Below are 27,939 nucleotides of genomic sequence, written 5' to 3'. Positions count from 1 at the left end.
CACGCGTGTGTCTTTAAACCAACCAATGACGAGTCGCTATTATCCGTCACGTGGGCTGTTCCGAGGCCAGAGGGAAGTTTGAATACTGCAGCCGTTTGCGCCGCGGTGACTGGTGAGAGCCGGTTGTGGTGTCCGGTGCTCATCCTTCCCTCCCATGCTGCTGCCCCCGGATGAGCGCTCCGGTTATCAGGTGCGGTGATATGTAGTGACGATCACATCCAGCCTCCATAGTGTGCGGAGTCTCCGGCTCTGTGTCCGGTACATCTGCGGTGGCGTGCCCGGGCTCTGTGTGCATGTGGTTGTAGAATGTATAGCAGGCCCCCCTAATGCCCTGACCTGGCACCCTGGTCTCTTGGTAATGTGCACAGCGGGTCCTCACCACGGGATGCCATATACAGTGCTGTGGGTGGTGCCAGCTTCCTGCACCCCAAGGACTGTAGTGCGTGTAATCTATCCCTGTATATCGCTGCTGTGTGGCGCTGGTCCCTATCAGTGCCGCATTGTGTAGATGCCGCCCAGGACTGTGCGGTAAGCTTGTACTCCTGTGTGACCTGTAAACTCCAGTATGGCAGTGTGCTTATCTCTAGGCAGAGGTCCCCAACCTTTCTGACCTTGAGAGCCACATCCAGCGTAGCCACCCTCACAGTAGTGACACCCAGAGCCCCCATTACCGGTATGATATGAATAAAGGAAAAGAATGTGGATTTTCTGTGGGGCTGATGAGTTGGTACAGATGGTATTGTATCCAGATACAAGAACTGTATTAACTCTGGTTTTATTATTGATGCGTTTTGAAGTTGACCCACCCTCAGGATATAACCACATAAGATATCCTATATGAACCAGTCGGACCACCCGTGGACCTGCAGAAGCTGCATATAATACTTATTATTACTCTTTTTATTTATATAGCACCAACAAATTCTGCAGTGCTTGACAATTTACAGACATTATGGGCACTGTCCCCATTTGGGCTCACAATCTACATTCCCTATTAGTATGTATGTTTTCAAGCTGCTGTGGTGTGTGTGTGTGTATACACAACTCTCAGGGTTTGCACAACCTTTAAAATGTAATTAATTTTATACTGAATAAGACCCTATTGTGCTCTTTGCTCTCCCGTTCCTTTGACAGCCAAAGATTTTCCACAGAAATCAATGCAAAGCAGAATACCAGGATCAGGGGCTCCCACAATACCCCATTCAGTATTCTCTCATCAAGCACTCCCAACACACTGTTGCATACAGCTTCATGCGCCCCCTCTGACAGGTAGTATTATCCTGTCTTCAGCCCACCATACTTAAATTATGGCCACGGCCCCACTATCCGTATTGGGTCAGTATTTTTTCTCAGGAGTGGGTGATAAATGCAGATTTGTTGACTTGTTTCTATTATACATTTTCTCTGATTGTTCCTCACTTGGTTTTGGCTCCCACTCCTGAGAAAAAATACTGACCAAATACTGATAGTGGAGCCGTGGCCGATCTCTAAACCTCTAAGACCAGTATATGTGCATCCGGATCTGCTCTTCTGCGACGGCTACTCACAAAATTCGCCATCTGGAGACCTGCTCTTCATAGTTGTTTGCTAAACCTGGTGCTGCTGCCCCAAGATGGCTGACAGCCACGAGCCACACATCATGGGCCTGCGAGCCACATGTTGGTACTCCTGGCAGCCATGTCGATTTACCATAACCTATCCATCTGTCTTTTGAGTGAAGGCTGTTTACTTCTTAAAACTGTGTGGGCAAGATCAATCATCACAGAACTGCATGTTTGGTGGTCTTCCCACCAATGTGTGTACCCTAATACACCAGCCCATTAGGGTGGGAGTTGTACACTGAGACCCTGTATTGAATGCCAGGCTGTGGGTGGCTAATGCTTGACAGCCGTTTCACAGGCCATCTTCCGCTTTGATTTACGCTGTCCCATGTACCATAGTTTAGAGTATGTTCCCACTGATGCAGCAGATTTTCTACCTCGATTTCCCTGGAAGAAATTCTTTTGGGTTTCCCAGTAGCAGCGCTGAGCATCAGCCCATAAGAGATCTGCACACGGCAGAGGATATCCACAGTTAGGCCGGGGTCCCACTAGCGTATGGCATCGGATGCGATATGCTAATGACATTCGGCTGCTGCGAGCGTGTGCCAAGTGTCAGTGCTCTATGCTCCAATCCTCTCACAGCTGCAGAGGAGACGAAGAAATAAATTCCCCCATCTCCTCTGTTGCTGGCGTCTGCAGGAATCGCACTGCACTCAGGTGATATCCGAGTGCAGTGCGATGTTTCATATGCACCCATAGGCTTATATGGGTGCGTGCGATCAAAATTGCTGCATGCTGCATTCGTTTTTTCTTCTATCCTGATCGCAATCCGATCGGCGCTGGGAAAAAAAAGCCACTGAGCACACCATCAGGATAAAATTGGTCCAAATGTAATCCGATTTTTTTTTTTTTTTTTTTTTTTTTTTTTTTTTGAATCTGATTGCCTTCATCCAATTTAATTGCAAGTGAGAGTGAGCCCTTAGCATGTTTGTTTTCTGCTGCACATGTTGCCGATCAGCTTAACTGCAATGGTGTTTACCACTGTGGATTTTTTGTGGCATTTCCAATGCCTAGTGAAAATATCCCACTGTATCGTACCCTTAGTCACTGTGTTCTGTAGTGCAGCTCGCTCCCATTCATTTCTATTGTCACAAGCTGCTACTAAAATAGTTGTCTGCTGAACAGTAAAGGTGACTGCGCTCATTGAAGTGCTATTGATCCTCCAAACGGCTCATTACAGGGGTGCTATGAGCAATACAGCTTGTGGCCTGGGTGAGAACGTGATCAAACATGCTGGATTTCATCTTCCCATTATCTGAGATGTCTGGCACTGCTGTGCTCCCCACTACCATCTGACACCAGGACAGATGGCTGTCTGCCAATGACTGCTTCATTCTCCTGCTGTGGACGCTGGCTCATTCCATGAAATCATAATGTATTGCTTTCCGGGGTGACTATTCCTACTATGGCTAAGCTGAATGTGACAGACAATTTGATAACTCTCATTTCTCAGGTCATTGTTAGTAGCACTGCCGGAACTGTGTGAATACGCCCCACAGATGTTACTTGCATGCTAATGATGTGTTCTTTCTATAGGTGGCATAAATCAAGCCTTTTTCCATAATGGATGCGGCTGGAAGTAAGGAAATGTAACTTTTATATTAATTGTATGACTATCTACATTTAACAATGAAATATCTGGTTGGATATGATCTCTTCAGAGCACAATAAACTGTTAAAGGGGCTATCCGCTACTGGACAACCGCACCGTAATCACTTCACAGCCCCATTTAAAATAAAACCAGTAGATGCTCTCCTCCCACAGCAGCACTGTTCCAGCAATGTCGGATATTCCTGCAGACAATCGGCGGCCTCTGACCAGCTGCAGCTCATCAGTATTTTTATGACAGCGAGCGTCTTTTCTGATGAGATGGTTAAGGATGCAGCCAATCAGCCCACGCAGCTGACAATGTCTTGTGACCCAAGAATATCCGACATGGTTGGAATGGTGCCACTCTTCTTACTTTAAATGGGTCCCAACAGTGATTAAACGGTGACTGTCCAGCAGTGGACATCCCCTTTAAGCTGACCCTTGGGCATGATATGGCTGAATGTTCATTTGACTATCTCTCCTGCTATATATGTTAGCGCCTGGCCATGCATTCATGTGTTTTCAACTGGGAGAGGGGAGAAAGCTGCTGCCAGTGGCTTATCTTTCATGAAAACAAAAAGATCAGATGTTGAAATTCCAAGTGCAGGTGATGGCGTGGGTTAGGGTCAAGATGATCAACTTTCATCTAATGTTGTCTTGTTGGAGAATCCCAGCTATCAGTTTTAGCCTTGTGACAAGTAGTTCTCTTTTGGAGGTGCTTTAGTTTCTACTGTTCCTATGTGTTGTGAGAATGGATTATGCAGAAGGATTGAGGACTCCATTGGTGGTAAGCATGTAGACCCCAATTGGCTGAAGTCTATAAGGCCCCATTCACACATCAGTTTGTTAGGGAAAAAAAAAAAATGCAAAAAAGCAGAACAATTTTGAACCTTATTCTTGGTCAGATTTTCGTCTGTTTTTACCATCTGTGTGCAATTAGGTTTTTCTTATCAAACAAGAAAAAAAAATTATGGTTTCCCATACTTTTATCTGTAATTGATGAAAATCCAACATCATAAGGTTGCAATTTATATAGTCGTCCTGAGGGTATGAGTGGGGTTGGAGTAGAATTGGAAGGCTTTTATCTTCACAACTCTTTTAAAGCCCCTCTGCCCAAATTCTACATTTTGTGTTTTGAATTAATATAGTAGACTTAATTTCTCTTAAAATGCTTTCTAATCTTTCTGGTTTTAGATTTTACCCTTTTGGCTGACGAAGAGTTTGATTTTGATATATCATTTTCTCCTACGAGGTAACACGTCACCATTATTGAATTTATTCTGACATTCTGGTTATCTACTACATTCATACTTTGATTTTATTTTTCCCTAACAGTATTAAAGAAGACAATGATGACGAAGTGTTCGTTGGACCAGTCGGGCATAAAGAAAAATGTGTTAGTGCTGTATTAAAGAGTCAGTCATCTGAAGAGAGAGTCTCTCCACTGAATACTGACCTGGTGGTATGGAGTCCCTTGAGTGGTGATAAATTTGTTGAGATTTTTAAAGAAGCCCATTTACTCGCCCTCCAGCTGGAATCTTTTGTTACCAATGACCAAAAGAAAGAGGAACCTCCACAAACTGTACCAAACCCAACTGTAGAGAAATTTGTTCTGGAGTCAAAGTCGAAACTGAACCTTTTTGATGAATTTAATGAGGTCCCTAAAACTCCAGTGGCCATTAAAAGAGAGACTTATTGTATACAGGAAAGTCCATTCCACCAGCTTCCTCCCTCTGTTCAGCAAAGACTTACCGGATCTAACAAAAAGGCTGAAACTTCATGTAGTGTGGAGTCTCAGAATCTTACTAGCCCCCTGAATGTACCAAAAGTGAAGAGCCACGTGTCATCGCCACTTGTAGTGAAACCTAAAGCTTCTCAAATAAAAAGTGGTGGTCCATCGGCAAACAATGGTAAAAGTGTAAGCAAACTACAACCCATGAAGGCACCTGCTGCACACATGAAAAACAACCGTTTGGCTGTGGAGAAGGTAATTACACCAATATTTGTTCTCTTCATGTATGTGATTTTGTATGGAGGGCACAATTTGGCTTTCACATATAAGAAACATAAACGTTCCTACAAGTCCATGTCAGGGCTTCATAAACGCAACATGGAATCCTTCATAAGGTGGATGGTGCAGGCATCTGAAGAACATCTGAGGTTTGTGTAGGGTTTCTGCCTCAGATTTCAGACACTTCGGCTGCCTACACACAACTGTGGGTCCCATGATCTAAACCAACAGCCTCATAGGCAAATATGAAGCTTAGTTCAGGTCAGGAGCCTCGTGGTCACTCCTGACACTGTATCCTTACATGGACTGTGAAATGCAGATGTATGAAGCTACCCTACACAAACCTTATTAGCGTGATAGAGGACCTTTTCCCAAGTGTTACGTTTGTGCATACTCGCTGATTTGAGAAACGTCTTGATGTTTTATTTACATAAAGTCTGGTTTCTAGCAGTTATGCTCCACGGACCTTTCATCCACATGATGTATCAGCTGTGTTGTACAAAACAAAACGCAAGTGTCAAGAGCTTGCTGGGTTATTTGCCAAGATAACCCCCTGTCCATGTGGCCTATTCAGGTACATGAGCGTAATAGAGGGAAATCCTATGCTTGTGCTCACCCTCTGTTAGCTATATCAGAGCCACTCTAACTGGTACTCTATTTTCTAGCGGGCTCATGCTGTTGTATTACAAGGATGCCATTCCTCTAATTAGCGGTCTTGAGGTTCTATATTTCTCCTGTGGTAGCTGCCATGGGGCACATACATGATGGGCCTTGGCTTCTTACTGGCATAAATCAGCTGATTGCCCCAGGTCCAACACTTTGCAATCAGCTGATCACCCTGGGGCTGCAGTGTGAAAGGGGGTTGTCTTAACCCTTCTTAAAGAAAATCAGTCTCCTGTGTACTGTTCATCTGAGAGCAACATGATGTAGGTGCAGAGATCCTTTTTCCAGCTAGGTCACTTACTGGGCTTCTTGTAGTTTTGATAAAATTGCTGTTTTATCTGCTGCTGTGCTATTCTTAGTGATGAGCTCCTGCTGTGTAATCCTTGATACTAATGAGCTCTGTATAACCCAGCCCTCAACACTGGCAGCTTTCTGCCTATGCAGTGTAGACAGAAAGCTATTCCTCAATGGTAAGGTTAGACAATTCCCTGAGTGAGCGAGCAAATAGAACGGTGATATAACTACACTAGGGAGCCCTGTAAGAGAAATCATGCTGAAATAAGGGCCTCTGTCCCTATTTTATGGTGCCTCTTGCTTCTCAATCTTAAACCTGCTGGCAGATTTCCTTTATGGTTGTGTTGAGTGTTGTGCTGGGATTTCCATGTGATATGATGACCAGTTTATTAGCGATAGCGGCACACTATTTTTCCCCTTCTCCCATGACAGCACCACCTGAGAGAGGGTATCCACCCACCAAGGACAGGAACCTACTGAATAAAAAGGCGGTACCTCTCCTCCGCATCAGTTTTGGTTCCTGTCCCTGATGGGAGCCTCACCAGGTGGTACCTCACGTACCTGGATTATGGACGGTGCGGCCTGGAGGCCGTGGAAGCAGCAGATGGTCCCTGTTCCCAGCCCATTTGGCTGCTGCCCGGGTCTGCGTGTGGGGAGGAGGTGCTGTTTTTTGAATTCCTCCCCGCGTGCGCCGGGGCCTGCGGCCGGGCCTGCGCCTCGCAAGACGAGCTGAGCGCGCCGGCCAGCAGGTCTTCCGGGTCTGCGCACGTGGGCGCGAGTCGCACCCTGTGACTTAGCGCACCGGAAGTCCGGGCTGAGCACGCGCGGGGTGCTGGAGCGCCCTATCGCGGAGTGCGCCGGAAGCCGGGTCTGCGCATGCGCGGGTGGAAAGCCGTTATCCCGCTGCAAGCGCGCCGGGTGCCGCTGGGCTGCGCTCGCGCAGAAGGGAGCATATCTGCGGTGTAGCGCGCCAGCTGGCTGAATTTAAATTTAAAAAAAATAATAATTTTTTTTTTTTTTTTTTTTTTTGAATGAGCACTCTGCCGGAAGGGGAGGAGCCTAAAGGAGGTGGAGCCCTACTGCTTTTAAGGCTGGGGAGCAATCAAGAAATCAAGATGGCGGTGTTTGCATCCCCGCCATGATGAATGAGGAGCCGCAGTCACCTGGGCAGCAGCTGTCACTGCCACAGGAGGTGCAGCGCAAGCAGCTTAAGCAAATGGAGCATCGAGAATCTTCCCATCGACAGTCACAGCAGTGGAGGGTGTGCGAGTTCCGGCAAGACTGGTCAGAAAAGACTTCGTCAGTCCACCTCTGCCAGATGGGAGCCCTCATGTGAACGGCAACCACCGCCTCCGGTACCCTAGTCTGAACGGCAGTGTGGTGAGTGATCTTTGTGAAAGTCTCACCCTGAATAATGTGCTCTTCTCTCTTTTCCTCCTTCTCCTTTCATTTCTTGGGGCAGGAGGCGAAGAAGTGTAGTGCTAAAAGTAAAAACAGGGAGTGTGCTTTATGCAAAATCGGTCTTCCCACCTCCTATGCCAAAAACCTTTGCTCGGACTGTATTCAGAAAACCATTGCAGAGGAGTCCCCCAGGTTTTCTTTAGAATTAAAGGATCTAATCCAAACAGAGGTCAGAGAGTCTTTAAGAGGCTTAACCTCACGCAAAAAGAACAAACGAAAACTAGTTTCTTCAGAATCAGAGGAATCGGTGGAGTCCCGTTTTACAAGAGAACTGCTTTCCTCCTCTAATCTCTCCTCATCATCATCGGAGTCTTTGGATGATGATGATGGGGGGGGGGGGGGGGGGCAGACCTTGTTTTTCGGTTGATAATACTGAGAGACTAGTTAAAGCCGTCAGAGGGACTATGGGTATTACCGATACCAAGGTGCCCAGAACAGTCCAGGATGTTATGTTCGGGGGCTTAGACCAAAGGAGGAGACGCTCATTCCCGGTCAATGACAGGATTAAATCTCTGATAGAAAGGGAATGGAAGAAACCGGAGAGGAAGGGTCAGCTGCTGTCATCCTCCAAGCAGAGGTACCCCTTTGAGGATGAGGATGCGGCTAAATGGGACAAAACCCCTAAGATTGACGTGGCCATTTCAAAATCTTCAAAAAAATCCACTCTGCCCTTTGAGGATTTAGGAGCCTTAAAAGACCCGCTGGATAAAAAAGCTGAGTCCTTCCTTAAACAAGCCTGGGAGTCGTCAGCAGGGGCCCTTAAACCGGCAGTAGCAGCCACCTGCACCGCTAGATCTATGATGATCTGGCTTCAACAATTGGAAGACCAGATCAGGGGGAATGTGTCCAGGGAGAAAATTCTATCGGACCTTCCTCTTGTGCAGGGAGCGGCTGCATTCCTGGCAGATGCATCGGCAGATTCAGTTAGGCTGGCTGCCCGGACTGCAAACCTCTCTAATGCAGCCCGTAGGGCGCTATGGCTCAAGAGCTGGCCAGGGGATGTGCAGTCAAAGTCTAAACTGTGCTCAATCCCTTGTGAGGGGGACTTCTTGTTTGGCAAAGGTCTAGATGACATCCTAGATAAAGCCGCAGACAAAAAACTTGGATTTCCCACGGTGTCTGGTTCCCGGTTTAACAGCTCCTTTCGGAAGAGAAAATACAGCCGCAGTAAAGCTCCCAGAGACCAAGGAAGCTGGAAAGACAGAAAGCCGTATAACAGAGGCTTCATGTTCGGGGGTCCCTCCTCCGAGAATAAGAAAGCCCCTAAGTGACAGCCCCCCCCCCAGGTGGGAGGAAGATTGTCCCACTTCCTGCCTGCCTGCCTGGAAGGAAATTTCATCCAATCCTTGGATCTTAGGGATAATCAGGAGGGGGCTCACATTAGAGTTCAAAAGCAGGCCCAAGAACACTGTCAAAATATCAGCCCCCAGGGGTTTAGCAGGACAGATAGCCTTACAGCAGGAAGTTCTCTCTCTGCTCAGGAAAGGAGTTCTGGTGGAAACACCTGCACCCGAGCAAGGAAGAGGATTCTATTCGACTCTCTTCCTAATAAAGAAGCCGGACAGCTCCTTCAGGACCATTGCGAACTTAAAGAGGCTGAACGACCATTTAGTCTACAGGCCGTTCAAGATGGAAACAATAAAATCGGCCATAAAGATGTTATTTCCCGACTGTTTTATGTGCGTCCTCGATCGGAAGGACGCCTACTACCACGTCCCGATTTTGCCACATCATCAACAGTTTCTAAGAGTAGCTGTACAATTCGGCAGGCAAGTAAGGCATTTTCAGTTCGCAGCTCTTCCCTTTGGCATTTCCATGGCGCCAAGAGTCTTCACAAAAATTATTCTGGAGGTCACAGTATTCTGGTCATCCCTTATCTGGACGACTTCTTAGTAGTGGGCAGATCAAGTCAACTCTGGGCTCTTGCCCTGGCGGACGTCATGGCCAGTCTAAGACGCCTAGGTTGGCTATTAAATCTGGAGAAGTCAAGGCTGGAACCAAAGAGGGTTCAGTCTTTCCTGGGTCTCATTCTGGACTCCGAAAACCAAACCTGTCTTCTGCCAGAGGAAAAGAAGCTGAAGATCAGATCCCTAATATCTCAGGTTATCAGCAATCCGACCGTGACCCTGAGGAGTGCAATGTCTCTGTTGGGTACAATGACATCTTGCATCCCGGCAGTTCAGTGGGCCCAGTACCATTCCAGATGTCTTCAACAGGAGATTCTGGCAGCGGACAGGCGGCTCAAAGGTCGTCTGAATGGGAAGATGTCTCTTCCAGATGTCGTGATCAACTCCCTGGACTGGTGGACATCTCCGGTCAACCTATCTTTGGGGGTTCCTTGGACCTTCCAGGTGTCGGATACAATTACAACAGACGCAAGTGCAGAAGGTTGGGGAGCTCACCTAAGGGATCGTTCTGTACAAGGCCTCTGGTCGGACAGCGAGACAAGTCTCTCTTCCAACACGAAAGAGCTGTTGGCAGCGATAAATGCTCTAAAAGAATTCAGTTCTGCTCTTCAGGGTCCTTACGTCAGGATAACGTCAGACAACAAATCAACAGTCGCCTACATCAATCATCAGGGGGGGTACCAGGTCTCTCCCTCTGATGTTAGTAGCGGATCAGATCTTCAGGTTTGCCGAGAGTCGGCTGGTCACGCTCTTGGCGCTGCATATAAAAGGGGAAGAGAACATAAAGGCCGATTTTCTTGAGTCGTCACACCTTTGAAACAAGGAGAGTGGGAGTTGAATCCAGCCGTTTTTCAGCAGATTACGGGTTGGTGGGGACAGCCCCAGACAGACCTATTTGCAAACAGACACAATCGGAAGACCGAAACCTTTTGCTCCCTGAATCCAAAAGAGGGGGCGTTTGCGGTGGACGCGCTGCAGATTCCATGGGATTTTACTCTAGCTTATGCCTTTCCCCCTTTAGTACTGATCCCTACTATCCTGAGGAAGATCCGAGAGGAACGGGCGAGGGTTATAGTGATCGCCCCGTTCTGGCCCAAGAGACCATGGTTCACTTGGATGAAGAGAGTGTCCCAAGCAGATCCATGGGTTCTTCCGGACATCCCGGATCTCCTCAGGCAGGGCCCAGTCTGTCATCCCCAAAGAGCAGGCCTGCATTTGACGGCCTGGATTTTGAGAGGTCGCTATTGACGCAAAGGGGGTTTTCTCCGGATCTTGTTATTACCCTTCTGGCAAGTAGAAAGCCGATAACAACTAGAATCTATGGTAGAACCTGGGCTAAGTTCTTGTCTACCTCGGGTCAGTCCGCCAAAGGGAGGATTCCTATTGAGGCCATACTAGAATTCCTCAAGAAGGGGTTAAATATGGGACTAGCCACCAGTACTCTTAAGGTGCAGGTATCAGCTCTGGGGGCACTGTATAATTATGACTTGGCAGCAAATAATTGGATCATTATATTTATTAAAGCTTGTCATAGATCCAGACCTATTCCTATTCCAAGAATGCCTCCTTGGGACCTTAATTTAGTTCTGGAAGCATTAACCAAACCTCCCTTCGAGCCCTTAGAGAAGGTTTCAGAAAAAATCTTAACTTTAAAGACTGCTCTACTGGTAGCCCTGACATCGGCTCGTAGAGTCAGTGACTTACACGCACTATCCGTTAACCAGCCATTCACTCAAGATTACTCTATCCGTACATACTTAAGTCCAGACCCGGCCTATCTTCCAAAAGTAGCCTCCAAATTCCATAGGACGCAAGTAATCACTCGCCCTTCCTTCTATCCTAATCCTAGGGATTCTGAGGAACATAAGCTTCACACCTTAGATGTTAGGAGGGTGTTAGTCCGGTATTTGGAAGTTACAAAAGGGTGGAGAAAGAGTGACGCCTTATTTATATCCTTTCAGGGGGCTATCAAAGGACTTAAGGTTACAAGGGGGACCATAGCTAGATGGGTCAGGGATACTATTACCTTAGCCTACTCTTCTAGCAATCTGCCGGTTCCAGAGAACCCGAAGGCCCATTCCACCAGAGCGGTAGCTGCTTCCTGGGCTGAGAAGGCGGATGTGCCCATCGACATCATATGTAAGGCGGCAACTTGGTGATCCCACACACACACCCCCCCCCCCCCCCCCCGCTACATTTTACAAACATTACCGTCTTGACCTTTCCTCTTCTACTGATCTGTCCTTTGGTAGGAAGGTGTTGCAAACGGTGATCCCTCCCTCCGGTATTTGATCTCTATAAATCTCTCAGGTGGTGCTGTCATGGGAGAAGGGGAAAAGATCCTAGTTACTTACCGGTAACGGGATTTTACAGAGCCCATGACAGCACCCTATTAATTCCCTCCCCTTTATCACTGTGGTGTGCACTTTTTAAGGTGTTTAGTACAAATATTGAAGTGGTGGTTATGTATTAACCTGTCTTCGGAGGCCCTCTCATGCTCTGAAACAAAACTGATGCGGACGAGAGGTACCGCCTTTTTATTCAGTAGGTTCCTGTCCTTGGTGGGCGGATACCCTCTCTCAGGTGGTGCTGTCATGGGCTCTGTAAAATCCCGTTACCGGTAAGTAACTAGGATCTTTCCCTATACTGTGAAATATATCAAATCCACTGTGTCTTTATGTAATACTTAATGAACTTTTTTTATTTTATTTTTTTTTTAATTCCTCTTCCCCCACCTCTTAACAGCCCAAAGCCATTAAGAAGACTAGTCCAGCTAGGAGGAAAAATCTCAGCAGTCTGGGTTCTACCGAGGACTTGCTTTCTGATAGATCTTGTATGGCTTCTGATGTCAGTGATTCTTCCTTCAATACCAGCATTGTAGGCTCAAGCAAAAGGACTCTACCTGTGCCAAAGAAGGTGATCGCTCAGACATGAACTGGGGTCGATTTGGCTTTTTAGGACTATTGGTACAGTCTCCTACACTGATCTCAGCTGTAACCATGGTGTTCACAAGCCTTTGTATCAACTTGTGTTTTACAACTTCCAGGTTTCTATGATATACTTCAGAACTACATTACTTCCGATAGGGGCACATTTAAAAGTGAAGGAGAGGGGGGGGGGGGGGGTATTTAAATTAAGTAGGTAGGCAGGCATTTCTTATTGTCCCCCAGTTGCCAAGCCTAGGAAAACTGATTTTGTAAAAAGATATATCAAAGCAAGCAGACCTCTATTATGGGCCATACAGGTATGTATAGATTTACATTTCTATAACCTGTATGCCCATAGTAGAGATCTGAAAAGTCCCAGGGGGTGACAGATTCCCTTTAAAGAAGACAAAGTAGGGAGGAAGTTACCTATGCTATTTGCACCTATGAATTTTTTTTATGCCTTCCCAGCTGCATGATCCACTTTATTGCCAAGGAGATCCAACCTTTCTTTCAGTCCAGCGGCTGAACTCTGTGCAGCAAGGAGGTTGTTGCACACTTGCGGAGACAGGGGGGTCTCCCGTTGGCAGAATACTACTCGGACAACAGAGTGGGGGTAAAACAGTGTGGCAATACTTTATTGAACCACCAAACAGACAATAACATAGAACAGTCCCTGCAAATACCCATGATTTTGCAAATTAGAGTCTCACCCTTCCGCTGACTTGCTGGGATTAAAGCAGCAGCAACTCCAAAGGGCTTCCAGACTTCCCATAACAGTGGGGCACCCACAGAGAGGAGGTAACGACAAGCTTAGGAAGATGATAGTCCATTGAGGTATGTGGCCAGGAGACCCGAGGGTCCCATCCTGGCTTCTCCAAACATATCCATGGAAACAGGTGACCAGATGGTCCCAACCTGGCTTTCTCAGAGCGTATCCATTGGTTCCAGGTGACCGAATGCTCCCACCTGGCTTCCCAAAATGTATCCATGGGTTCTGTGATAGTCAATGGAGCAGATCTGTATTCCTCCAGCCAGGGCCGTGGTCCCTTAAGCTCGCACCCTGTAGAATCCAAATCTGTGTCCCTCTTGATGGAGCCATGTTGTTCTAGCTGTTGCTTTGGCAATCACGCCGATTCTTTTTGCGGAAGGATAGAAATCACTTTTTATACCCAAATGTGTCTCGGGTCCTCATTAACAAGTCAGGGGGAGGTAGCAGAGGCTCATCTGTCTTGTTGGAGCATTTAATCAATTTGCATAGTTTGTCCTCTATTGCTCTGCAGGTCAACAAGCCACATGGACTTATACAATGGTAATCAACGTATTTGGCAGACAGCCATTGTTCCATGACCCGGAGTCCCTGTCCTGCAAAGCTAGCAGACAATAAGTTGCAGTAAATATCAACTCAAGTGTCAAGATCCAGGCTTACACAAACAATATTCTGTGCTTATTGACGAACCAAAGAAAAACACATACATTCAGAAGTCAACATAAAGATAATAGCTTATTTCTCCTGGTTTGCTGAATTTATGTCTGGATAATTAAGATTAAATGCGGTCGTCACAACACTGTAAAAGAACTGGCAGAGGGTACCGCCGCTACCTGTAATCCGTCCAGCTTCTCTATAATTAGATGGGTCAGTTTTAACATTCAGTGGACAGCAAGATGTAAGAAAGTGAGACGTGTAGTGGCCATAAATTTAGTGCAGCTTCTCGCCCAAGAAAGTATACTACAATGTTGATAGTGTCTAAATTGACAACCCAATAAACGTTTCTTTAAACAGCAGTGGCCATTTTAAAAGGGGGTTGCTGACTTTCAATATAATTTTTCCACCAACTAGGGTTTCATAGAAATGGAGATCTATTCTTTTTTAAAAAATAAATTATATTCTCCTTTCCCAGGTCCACCAGCAAGTCCGCTGGAGTCTGGCATTGGCTGCAGCTTTGGCGTCATGTTGACAGCTCACCCAACATGGAATTTAGTCTACATGGAGACGCTCACTGGCTGGCATGATGTCTGCTCCGCAGTCAATACTAGACTTTGGGAGCAGCAGCAGCGACTCGCCAGTGGGCCTTGGGATGGTGTGTAGCCCACCCTTCCCTCCTCCTTTTAAATGGTAAACTGCAACTTGGGGAGAAATGTTAGCTGAAGAACAGCCCCTTTAAGACTGTCCAAAAGTTACTATTTTGTGGCTTCCCACATATTTTGATGTCCTATACACTTGTATTGTAGTGAAATATGTACTCACTATGATATGGCCTTTTGTATGGTCCATTTTTTTTCCTTCTCTCCAGGCTGGGTTAAACAAGGTACAGTTCAAGACCCCGTCGGCTGCAGCAGGTTCTAGAAGGAATACCTCCTCGTCCTCATCCAACCATTCTAACACGAGTCTGAACTCCAGTCTTTCCCTCTCTCCACCTGCAGCTAATGGTAAGCAGCTGTCACTTGATCATGATGCTTGGTATTGGTAGAGGTCCTAATCACTTCTTACACTGCAATATTTGGGTTTGCTGCTAATTTTGTCCTGGTTATATGCTTTTCAGCCAAACTAAATGCATCTCTTAACACATCCATGAACACATCAGTCACCAGTTCAAGACTAAAGCCAAATACTAGTCGGCTTGCACTTGTTCGCCCTCATAGTGGCGTAGGGTCTTCTGTAAAAAACACTGACTTATCCAATGGTCGCCTGAAGCCAGCGACAGAATCCAAACCAGCTGGTAACAAATCTGCTTCAGTGACTGTTTCCCAACCTCAAACTCAGTCTGGCAAGTTTCAGAGGCAAACGTCTGCACCCAACTTACAAAGATTGCCTGCGTCTATTAAAATGGAAAGTGCTGGAAAAGGAACGAGTGCCAAACCCCAGGCAAGGGTAATGCCTACTCCTACAAGTCGCCTAAAGCTTGCACAGAAGCAGGATGGTACGAGCTTATCTAATATCTCCTATCTCACCCCTCTTCTCCCCTTCAGTAACGCTTGGTCAATAATACCTTCTGCTTCACATGTATATTTTCATACAGTACTGTCACCTGATCGTGCCACGGGAAAGACCAGTAGGCCAGCTCGGTTACTGTCGTGTGGTGAAATTGGAAGGTAATAACAGCAGGTTTGGCAGGCTAAAAATTATTCCCCCCCTTCACCCCACATATATAGTTGTCTATCAGCAAGTTTGAATAATCTCACCAGGTTTTTGCTACCCTGTCTGAGGAGCATAATGTAGAGACAAAGACCCTGATTCCAGCGATGTCACTTGCTGTAGTTTTGATCTTTTGCTGATTAAAATACTTATCACTCAGAGGACTAGTAATCCTGCAGCAATGTAGTCCTCCATATTCAGGACCCTTGTCTATCCCATAGACTGTTTATCGCTGAGAAAACTGGTAAATTTAGTTCAGATAAGTGTGTTATCAAAACGACCTCATGAAGCCCAGTAAGTGACAAACCGCTGGAATGGTGGGCTCTCAGCCTACATTATGCTGTTTCAAATAATACAAACCTGATGACAGATTTTCTTTATATAAATAAAAAACAATTCTAGCATGACCGTCAGGTTTGCATCCATCCGTAGCAGCCATGTATATGCATAACTGCATCAGGATGGATCTCAGAGCAAATCAGTTCATCACATCACAACCCCTCTCTTCTGTCAGTTGCTACTCTTATCCTGTACAGACATTGTCCAGGACTTTTTTTTCCTCTCTTGGTGTATAAAATACCAATAATGACCAATTCAAACACTCACTGGCCCTGCAGCAATCGCATCAATTATACCCATGACCATCGACCTAAGGCCACGTTCACACGATCAGTATTTATAAGCGAAAATCGGTAGTGGGTGAGTAATGCGGAAGTGGTGATGTTTCTTTTCTACTTCTCCTCTGTTCCATTGCTGGTTTTGCCTTACAAATGCTGAGGTAAAATACTGACCAAATACTCAACTTGTGCACAGGGCCTAAGTGTTCAGCATTTAAAGAGTAACCGTCTTAATTTTTATTTCATAAATCAATTGTACTCATGGACATAAGCTACTTTGTAATAAATCTTATCAGCAAAATCTGCAGAAGTAGCAGATGTCTGAGATATATTACAAAGTTGCTTATTATGTGTACTATTGATTTATGGATTATGGCTGTAGTAGTCATATTAACAGAAGTGATATCATTACTGAAGGATCATTAGTGGCCACCAGATCTCTGATGCCAGTGGGTTAAATGGGTAATGATTCTATTTTTTTTATTTATTTTTTTTCAATTAAATGGTGCTCCAGATAAAGGCTTGAAACTTGATTTCCATAGATGTAGTTCCCGAATACAGGAGGGGTAAAGCAATGTATTCCTGTTTACACTGGGCCCTATTGTACATGCTGTCATTTTTAGTTTTTTTCTTTTCTTGGCCCTTTTGTAGAAGTGTGTAATCAAAATACAAAAAAGGTTTTTTTGTTTTTTATTATAGTGGGATTGCTCAAAGCACACCATTAGGAACCACAAAGGGCATGGCAGGCAATCTAGCACTAAGGAGCATATCTGCTACTCCCAACTCAAAGCCTGTGTCTGCCTTACCAACACCTATCGCCCGCCGAGCATCTGGAATTGTGACACCAAGAACTATCCCAAGACCCATTACTTCTCTTCGACCTGCAACAGCTGTCAATGCATCCATCCAATCTGCTAAAAAGTCGCTTACTGGGTAAATGAGTCAAAAGTGAATTAATTTCTCTGTGTAATAGCCTAGATAAGAAGAACAAGTCATCAAACCTGCACCGTGACTGGGGGACAACATAGCCAGAAGTCAAAGCATTACTGCAAACCCCACTGCCTGTAGCTTTGAGCACTTGCTTTAGACTGGTGCAAAAATTCAGCTATAGTTGGTGAATGTCCTTTTTGTTAACTTTTTGTGAGTTGTATCACCCCAGCTTTACTAAGGTATGGTTACTCTGGGAAACAACTGTTCAAGCTTTTAATTTCCCATAAGTGGAGAATGCATCGGTAGCCATTACTTTATGTATACTAATAATTGGTGCAATAAAGTGCTTACACCATGCTAAAAGTATCTCTAAGGCCATGTGTAGACACTGCCAAGAGTCAAAAAATGCAACAATATTTACTTATTTCAGTGAATTCTGGCACAAACTTCATCCATGACAATGTGACAAGTCTAAAAAAACTAAATGGGGAGGGCATGACTCTCGGTTCCATGTGGATTTTTCCTCATATTTTGTATTTTGATTGCTGATTTTAGGTGCAGGCTGTATACAGGTAAGTCCATAGCTCTCCATATGTGTATAGGGGGAAATCTGTTACCAAATTTTGATGCAGTGATGAGATTGGCTACATTTACTCCTGTATGAATTGCTTTATATATCTGCTTCTAGGTCAGACGAGTGTGAACAGATTCCGAGCAAAGTCACCAAGAGTCCATGTTCCCCAACTAAGGAAGACCATACAGCTTCTACAATACGCTGCTCCTTGAACTTTTCTCCCGAAAGCAAACCTGACCTCATAGCACAAAGTGAAGAGACAGTGTCGGTGGCTGGGAAACCATCAGAGGTGAGATTGCCATTTAATAGGGTGGTCTTGTGTTTTTTTTTTTTTGTGTAGGATCATAGAATTGAAGACATAAGATTTTAGAAGTTCTTGTTTTGTTTTCTAATCAGGATTTGTTAATTGACATTGCGGTGGATAAAGCTGATATCAAATTAAGAAAGACCTCATCCGTAGATGCTGAATGTCAACCTCTTATAGACCTGTCAAACACTCCTGAATTTAACAAAAGACTTGTCCCGCTCAAGCCAGCAAATATTGGACAGGTAAGTTACACCCAAATTATGTTATAGCTCTTGATCAGATTGCTTTTTCTGAAGTAATGGTTCTTGCTGGGAGACTATATTGAAAATACTCTTCTTAGTATGGCTTTTTGTCTGCTTTCATTAGTTAATATTGTTCTAGCAGCAAGCTGGCATCTGGTTTATCTTGCTCATATAGCGCCATTAATTCCATAGCGCTTTACAGACATTATGATCGCTATACCCATTGGGGCTCACAATCTAGATTCCTTATGAGTAAGTTTTTGGAGTGTGGGAGGAAACCGGAGAAAACCCATACAGACTCCTTACAGATGTTGTCCTTGGTGGGATTTCAACCCAGGACCCCAGCGCTGTAAGGCTGCAGTGCTAACCACTGAGCCACCGTTTTGCTTCCTTAACACAGACGCTGTACTAACATTGAGACCTCATGAGGTAATCTTGACTACTGGGCCATGGTTAATCTGCAGTTTGGATGATTTACATAAGTCTTTAGCCATTTCCTAATGTATTCCTCCATACAGTAACGAACGCTGCCCATAGGGTTCCATTGTGAAGAATAAAAATGATCTGTACAGAATGACATCCACAGCTTTGCTGGTAGCTATTAAAACCACCTAGCAGAGCAGCTTGGGTTCTAGACTGTAAAGATAAAGTAGTTCCAAGTTTTATTTATAGGGTGGTTAGATATTTAACTCCTGTTTCTCAAATGCACAGTCTGATATCAACATACTGAAGGTGAAATGCAATATATCTTGGATTGAGAGTCTAATAACTCGTCATTAGGGCTCTTTCACAAGTCAGTATCTCCGGTACGAGTGGTGACAGCTTCCTCATGTACCGGAGACACTGACACACGCAGACCCATTCATATCAATAGGTCTGTACACCTCAGTGTGTTTTTGCGGACAGTGTGTCCGTGTGCTCCACACAGAGGCAAGTCTGTTTTTTTGGGGGGTTTTTTTCGGCTACGCGGTCCACTAAACTTGCCACATGGATGATTTCCTTGTCATCCGTGTGACACGTACCAGCGCCTGGGAACAGTGCTGCCTGTAGTGCTGATTACCAGGTGTCTGTCCTTGTGATTTTAGATGCGGCGCACTGATGTCACGTAAAACACACACTGGGCACGGATATCTCCGGTACCGTGTTTTTTTTTCGCTACCAGAAATATCCGGACGTGTGAAACCGGCCTTAAATGTAGTTTTCTGTCCTGGTCACCAGTTGGATGGATTACATGGTAGTGTGACAGTGTATGAGGGCAAGCTCTGATCACAGCTTGGAAGCCTTGCAAGGCTCATTATTGACTTTTGGGACGCTACGTCCAATAGGTGCCCCTGGAGTTCAGGCTGTCTTTCCTCTGAAGAGGCTATATGCTTATTTAATATCCCTGAGGAGTTTGATGGCCTATACATCTCACACTGGCTTGGCTCTCTCCACAATGAAAAACGTCCCCTACTCTTAGATGCTACTATTGACTAAGACTGTGTGCCCACGTTGCGGATTCAATGAGTTTCCGCCGCGGCATTTCCTCCGCGGAAACGCATTAAAGTCGCTTGGTAAGAGGTCTGGGATGTATCCCAATGATCCGCATGTGCTGTGCACATGCTGCGGAAATTTCCGCTGCGGATTATCATTGCAGAAAAATCCGCAGCACAACCAATTTGGGTGCGAAATCGTGCCCGTTGACTTGCATTGAACCGCATAATATCTGCATGTATACATGTTATGCGGTTCAATGCGTGGGTGGTACCCGGGTCTGGAGAAGAGGAGACTCTCTCTCATCTGACCCGGGTACCATGGTACCTGCAAGTTAAAGTTATTATTTATAGAATTATAAAGTAAAAAATCTCTCCGGCGGCCCCCGGTCTCCTCCCAGCCGCGTCCTCTCTCCTCGGCGTCCCGTGGTGTACAGGAAGGACCTGCGGTGACGTCATTTAGTCAGCTGATGGTCACGCGACGACTGACGTCAGGTGATGGTCACGTGACCATCAGCTGATTAAATGACATCACCGCAGGTCCTTACAGTACACCACGGGACGCCGAGGAGAGAAGACGTGGCCAGGAGGAGACCGGGGGCAGCCAGAGGTGAATATAAGGTTTTTTTATTTCTTCTTACTTTTTTTTTTTTTTTTTTTTTTTTTTTTTTCTTTAGATGCAGCATTTGAAGTAGAAGTATAATCTTAATCTATTATTTTATTCATATTCTACTGTGTGGGCCATTTTATATGGATACACCTAAATTAAATGGGAATGGTTGGTGATATCAACTTCCTGTTTGTGGCACATTAGTATATGGGAGGGGGGAAAACTTCTAGATGGATGGGGACCATGGCGGCCATTTTGGATCCAACTTTATTTTTTTCAATGGGAAGAGGGTCATGTGACACATGAAACTTATTGAGAATTTCATAAGAAAAACAATGGTGTTCTTGGTTTTAACGTAACTTTATTCTTTCATGAGTTATTTACAAGTTTCTCACCACTTCTAAAATGTGTTAAAAGTGCTGCCCATTGTGTTGGATTATCAATGCAACCCTCTTCTCCCACTCTTGACACACTGATAGCAACACCGCAGAAGAAATGCTAGCACAGGCTTCCAGTATCCGTTGTTTCAGATGCTGCACATCTCGTATCTTGATGGGATGGTGTGGTATATGGGGTACAAAGATAGTGGGGCCATTCTTCATCAATGGAAACCTCAATGCCACTGGATATCTGAAATTGCTACATGATGATGTTTCCCTCTTTATGCACTGAAGATGGCACGTTCCCTGAGTTTTTCCAACAAGATGGTGCACAACCACATTAAGGGTGTCCGGTCCGAGCATTCCTACATGAACAGTTTCCTGGAAAGTGGATTGGTCATCGTGGGCCAGTTGAATGGCCACCAAGGTCTCCCAATCGGACGCCCTTAGACCTTTATCTTTTGGGTCATCTGAAGGCAATTGTTTATGCTGTGAAGATATGAGTTGGTGGTTTGGCTTACCGACTCCACAGCCCTGGTGTTAACTTGCATGGTGCCCATATAGAGGTGCATATACACTGGCCGACTATTGGTAATGAGGGTTCCTTGGTCTACTTGTTTCACAATTGTCCAGTCTACACCGGCTGCCCATCACCTGATAAATGTGCAAAGAAGTTATTCATCTGTCGATGTGATGTAAATGGCTGCCGCCAAGAACAATAACTGCCTATGTGCACAGGACTCTATTAACGCGCAGTTGATCTATTAACCTTCTCTGCACACACTGATAAGCAAACATGAGGCTGATTAGTTGATTGCAGTCATTAAATGACTGGTTTAACCTACCCCATCAGATATCCGATTTTCTCTCAAACAAGAATAATGACTCAATTTATTTTGCTCAGTGTGGTCAGTCCTTTAGTTTTTCTCATATGTGGAGGAAAGTTTCTCCAGTTTGAGTACGTGTAGGTTGTTTTTGTTTTTTTTTCTTCCCTCTTCCATGGACCTAGAAGACTTGCATAGCTGTTTGGGTTTTTTTTTTTTCCTTTCTATCTTTCACTGATTTCCACATGGAACCTACCTGAAATTGCTCAACTAACGTTAAAAACAATGAACATATGCACAGCAATGTCAAAATAACTTTAAAAGAAGTAGAAGACGGAATATATGCATATAATCACTTCAGGCTTTGTAATCTGTGAAGTGGCAAAAAGTGACCAACCCGTTCTTTCTGCCACTATTTGCCCCTTTTATATATAAAAAAGGCACTTCAGGAAAACTACCACCATCGTTTTCCTTAAGTCTTCTGGTTCAAGAACTATGCGGGTACGCCAGTGTCTCAGATGATGTGTGTACATGTGCCATCTAGATATTCAATGAAAGCTGGCACCTACCCTGAGCTTCAAATGAACCCTGAAAGCCATGTAGTTTTTCTTCTGTGACTAAAGGCATGTAAACTCGTTTCCTTTTATCCCGGCTTTTTTTTTTTTTTTTTGCTCTGTAGCATTTTTCACTCATTCAATTTGAATGGGTGAAAACGCTGAAATTGACGAAAATGCAGCATGGCCCAAAATATGAACAGAAATCTCATTGGTTATACTGTTCTGTGAAACGCCTATTTGACACAACAAATACACTGCTTTAAAAAAAAAAGCCACTAATGGCTACATGTGAACATAACCTAATAGACTGACATGTCCTTTTCACATCGCAGTAGTAATCTCCTCACACTGGATGACAAAAAAGAGGCTACGCAATGCCCAGTACATGGTGGTCACTACACAATGCCCAGTACATGGTGGTCACTACACAATGCCCAGTACATGGTGGTCACTACACTATGGCTCATGCACTGCTCACAGATCAGGTCTGTGCTCTCCCATAGGAGTCATGCCTAGTCTATGGCTTCCTATGCCCATATAGCTGCTGTATAGCATCTCTGAATGGGTGCAGGATGGCTGCCATATAGTCCTGTACAAAAAATCAAAAACAATTTAAAATCTGGTTCTAATGAGTAAAATGTGATGCGCTTCCATTAGTCATGGAAGGGCCATTTGTACTGATTTGCTATGCTTTCTAGAAGTGTACTTGACTGTATGAGATGTCGTCTTTTCCTGCAACAATCCATTTATATATTTTCTTTTCTTTTCAGTTGATTGATCTGAGTTCACCGCTTATTACACTGAGTCCAGTTGGAGACAAAGAAAATCTGGAATATGATTCTCCACTCCTAAAGTTTTAACATTTTGAGACTTTAAGAATTCTTCACTGATGGTTCACATTGAATAAAACAATTTCCCTCAAGGCTCTGTCTACCGTAGGGCATAGTTAAATGCCCCTAATGGAGTGAATGTGCGGGATGTGATGCTGACCCATTTACTGGGCAGTTATCTAGTTTTGCTGTATACATGAGCTCTAAAAAATGCAAATGTTCTGAGAAATTAAGCTGGCACATTATTCTTACAGTGCCAGTCTTATTAGTGGATGCTATCGCCTGGCCTTTCTACAAAGATGGGCATGTGCTGGCTAAGCCACAGCCAAAGGAGGCAGTAGGGCACAACACTTTAGATGTATAAGGCTTTTTTTTTCTCATGAAATTTTCAATAAAATACAATAATTATTAAAACCAGGGTTGGGCTATTTTTTTTATTTTTTTTAAAGTGGCACTGGTTTAGTTTTTGCAAATTAGACACCTTTTTCATAACCCTGTGCCATAGATGCTGATCTCTTAACTGGCCCTCTGTGTTTTATCATTATCTGTCTATTTTACGATTTACATTCCTCCTGAAATAACAATGCTGGAGTTTCTTCCCTAGAGCTTTGAATCATTCCATTCCTCCCTAATTCTTCCTGGAAGAGAAGGCAAAATTAATGTTACCATTTCCCTTGACAATGGGGTGTAAGGCCACATCTAATTCACATAGGAGTGATTGTGCCTAGGTGCCAGTTTATTTCATAGAAATGGCACAACAGAGTTGGAAGAAAAGAATTGTCAATTCGCATAAAATACCAGAATTTATTAAATTGCACATGTCCGGAAATCTTGCGGGTCCTCTTTGGATGTGCCATTTTTCGTGTAGTCTATGTGGACTTATTTGTATAGTGCCCAGGAAAAAACTGTTTAATTGTTGACAATGTATTATTGTCTTTACACAGAAGGTACCGTTCTAAATGTTTGTGTAAATGGAGTAATTGTTAAAAGAATGTAATGTACAGAAGCAATTGTCAAAATTTCTCATTTAATTGTAATTTTGTGTAATTAAAGATTGAATACATCTTTTCTATTGTCATCTGTTTAGCATATATTCTTTTTCTAATGGTATTTTTCCAGGATATTACATTAACTCCTACCTATTCTTACAATGGAACTTTAATGGATGGATTAGTGGAGGTCCAACCTGGGTGCTAGTGTTGGACTGGCACAGCTGAGCACTGGACAATCCTCCGATGGGCCCTCCCCCTTGCTTCTGTATGTTTTGGAGCAGAGACAGATCAGCTGAAGTCTGGATCATCAATTAAGTTAGTATTGGCATCTACATAGTTCTGCACTGCTACCTTAAAGCTCCCCGTGCAATTTTAACACCCCTTTCCTTTCCTCTCGCACACTCTTCGGTCTTCATTGCTTTAAGGGCAGACAACGGGAGAGGGTCTGCAGGCTGCGGCCACATTGAGTAAAGCCTTTACCACTGAGTACAGGATACAAGTATTTCACTGTATGTGAGCACTTATACTCAGGTATAGTTGTCAGTGTGAGCAGTGGGTGGGGTGGGGGTCTCATTCAGTTAGAGGGCTTCATCCCCCACCACAAATTCCTATCAGTTATGGGTGACTAGAGGCCTCCATCCCACAACACCCATATCTTATATTACTGAATGAGGGCCCCCCTTAATTACACTGATAATACTCATGTATAATGTATCTGTAGCTAACATTCACGTTCCATATGCGCATGTATACACATTTACTGACAGCTGTGTAGGTTAACATATGGGCCCTCAATCAGTTATGACCTTATAGGTGATACAGCACTTTCCATATAATGTCTATAGAGGTGGAAAGTTAGAGAAAAAGTTCTCGCGCTATATGAAAAAAAGCCATTACTAGGTAATAAGGGCTCTTTCACAGATCAGAATTCTTGGTAAGTGCTATCTATCCCTTTGCTGAAAGATCATGGATTCAATAGTGAATATACCTTTTATTTTTTTCAGAAAGGAAAGACACCATTCTATTTTGATCTGTATTTCAATAGCCACACTTATTACATGCATATTTAGCTGTGTATCTTTCCCTTATGCACTGAAACGGGTTAAATCCACAGTGAAAATTGTCACAAGGAATTGACAGGAAGTGAAGTTTCCACATTGCCCTGTACTTATCAAAAACGCTGTATGCAGTGGAAATCTAGGGCTTGTGCTGTACCTGCTGGTAGCTGACTCCATGTGCTGCTCACAATGAGACCAAGATATACTAGGTGAGGATCACAGCAGGTTATTTACTGGATGTAATTGTGTAAATTACCATGTCCTTTTATTTAAAGGGAACTTGACTGATCCCTTAAGCCTCCTAAACAACCAGCAGGTGAATGTTCCTGTTTAACCCCTTCCTGACATGCTCCACATATATACGGAGCTGCGTTCCCTTAAAGCGCTGTGTGTGTATATACAGCGCCGTGATCGCACGGGCTCACGCTGAGCGCCACCATGATCAAGTGCGGGTGTCAGCTCTGTGAGAACTGACACTCCAAAGCAACCCCACATGAACCATGCTAGCACCAATCGAGGGCGTTTAACCCCTGTCAATAGTGACAGTGGCATCGCAGAGGGAGTGGGCTCCCTCTGTGCTTCCATCAGCACAGTGATGCGATCGCATTGTGCTGATGGTCTCCATGGTGATTCCTGGTCCCAAGAGGGCCACGGGGTCCTGCCGGAAAGTGGCCATAGCTCAGAGACCAGGTGCTGAGATGCCTCCCTCCTGCTTGTCAGATGCTGAAAAAAAAAAAAGTATGTATGTAATCAAACTAATACATTTGTGTTAAAAAAACAAAACAAACATTTTTTTTCGTACTGAGCCGAAGAATAAAGCTACCTTATCAATTTTACTACATGCGGAACCACACACACAAAAATCCTCAAAACAATTCCTGAATTGTTTGTTTTTGTTCATTCTGCCTCCCAAAAATCGGAATAGATAGCGATCAAAAAATGTAATTTGCCTGAAAATGGTACAAATTAAAAAAAAAAAAAAAAAGCAAAGCCAACTCGTCCTGCAAAAAACAGCCCTCACATGACAGTCAGCTCAAATATGGAAAAATGTATAGCTCTCAAAATATGGCGATGCAAAATCTTGTTTATAAATAAAAAGCAGTTTTGTTTGTGACAGCAGCCAAACATAAAAACCCAATATAAATGTAGTATCGCTGTAACCGCACCGACCCGAAGGATAGTCATCTAATCACTTATACCGCACGAGTAACGGTGTAAAACAAATACCGTACATACTCATGTATAAGCTGACTTTTTCAGCAAATTTTTTATGCTGAAAAAGTTCCCCTCGGCTTATACACGAGTGGTTGTTCCACTCAGGGCTGTCATCAGCCCATGGGGGCCTGAGAAAGCAGGGGGCCCATGAGTCGGCCCCCTCGCTTGCTCAGGGCCCCAGCACTTCCAATACTTGCGTCTTCTGACACTGACGTATTGGGGCAGAGGGTGCGGTAACGGCACTATAGCACGTTCTCTGCTCTGAGAGTCAGTGCAGAGAGCGGGAAGACCGCGATGCTGAGGAGTGCAGAGCAGCGGCAGTAAGGAGCGGTGAGTTTTTTTTGTTTGTTTTTTTTTTGCGTGCATAAAAGCGCCATTGGCAACAGTTTTGAAAAGGACACTGCTGAACAGAGGCCAGATGGAGTCCAGAGTAACTCTGCTGCCTCATAGTGAATGGATCCTTTGGGGGGGGTTTCCTCTGAATCGCATCACTTGTAGATTTAATAATCTTTATTTTATATAGCGCCAACATATTCCGCATCGCTTTACAGACATTATCGGCACTGTCCCCATTGGGGCTCACAATCTAAATTCCCTATCAGTATGTCTTTGGAGTGTGGGAGGAAACCTGCGCAAACACGGGGAGAACATACAAACTCCTCGCAGATGTTGGCCTTGGTGGATTTAGATGGAAACCCCGATATAAGTGCTCATCGTAGAGCGCTGGATAAATGTGATCCAAAATATTATGTAAAATGTTCCCAATAAAAGCTTCAACTCCATTCACACAAAAAGCAAGTCCCCACTCAGGTCTGTCATCTGTTAATGTTAAAATGGGGGCTTCCACATTACAGTTAGTACAAAGGCTCTGGACAAGTGAAATGGCTCCTATAGTGGGTATACATGTCCTCAGGACAAATTGCACAACAAATTTTGGGGTCCATTTTCTCCTGCTGCCCTTGTGGGAAAAAAAGTGTCTAAAGTAAAAAAAAAAAAATTGTGGAAGAAAAAAAAAAAAAGCTAAATGTTTATTTTTTTCTTCCACGTTCCATTAATTCCTGTGAATCACCTGAAGGGTTAATAAACTTTAAGGTGTTTTGTTTTCCAAAATTGTGCTGATGTAAAGTAGACTTGGGGAATGTTATTAATTGTGTGTGACACAACTCTGATTTAACGGCATAAAAATTAAATGTTTGAAAATTGCAACCTTTTCACCAAATTTCCGATTTGACTTAGGTTTATTAAAAAAAATATCAAAGAAATTTTACCACTATCATGAAGTACAATATGTCACGAATAAACAATCTCAGAATCAGTGGGATCCGTTCAAGTGACAGTGGTCAGAATTTAAAAAATTGGCCTGGTCAGGAAGGTGTAAACAGGCTTCAGGGTGAAAGGGTTAAATTCCCTGCCCAACAGCCCCTATATTTCATTGGCCACACAAACAGATCTTTAGAAACACTTTTTCTAAAGTCCATTTATCATATGCAAATTGACCCTTTGACTAGACAATGGAGTGACAAAGGGTCAATTTTCATATGATAAACAGATCTGTAGAAAAAGTATTTCTAAAGCTTGCTGGGGTTCAATGAAATAAACAGGAACATTCACCTGCTGGGTGGTTTAGGGGTCATGAGGAACCTGTCGGGTTCACTTTAAGGCCAAATCTTCAGTAGACACACGACCCGTGAGGAAACAGGGATGGGGATACACGCTTGGTTTCTATCATCCCCAACCTACAGC

The 27,939-nt window shown here is 44.3% G+C and overlaps 1 protein-coding gene across 2 annotated transcripts; it reads left to right on the top strand.

Moving 5' to 3' along the window:
* The first annotated feature begins 44 nt into the window (after positions 1–44).
* GTSE1 (G2 and S-phase expressed 1) lies at positions 45–23,942 on the top strand. Of its 2 annotated transcripts, XM_073652152.1 has the most exons (12): positions 45–190; positions 3,138–3,180; positions 4,387–4,444; positions 4,528–5,179; positions 12,274–12,444; positions 14,747–14,882; positions 14,996–15,373; positions 15,473–15,545; positions 16,905–17,138; positions 17,824–17,998; positions 18,106–18,258; positions 22,872–23,942. In XM_073652152.1, the coding sequence occupies exons 2-12, from the start codon at positions 3,165–3,167 to the stop codon at positions 22,959–22,961; spliced, it is 2,136 nt and encodes a 711-aa protein (XP_073508253.1). In that variant the 5' UTR covers positions 45–190; positions 3,138–3,164; the 3' UTR covers positions 22,962–23,942. The 2 variants fall into 2 exon arrangements, with proteins under 2 accessions (XP_073508253.1, XP_073508254.1); XM_073652153.1 differs by lacking the exon at positions 12,274–12,444.
* Positions 23,943–27,939: the final 3,997 nt, after the last annotated feature.

This window comes from Phyllobates terribilis, unplaced genomic scaffold (assembly GCF_046119375.1).
Source record: "Phyllobates terribilis strain yellow unplaced genomic scaffold, ASM4611937v1 Scaffold_11__3_contigs__length_659146591, whole genome shotgun sequence".
In the NCBI taxonomy this organism is placed as follows: domain Eukaryota; kingdom Metazoa; phylum Chordata; class Amphibia; order Anura; family Dendrobatidae; genus Phyllobates; species Phyllobates terribilis.
This window is presented reverse-complemented; position numbering and strand designations above follow the sequence as displayed.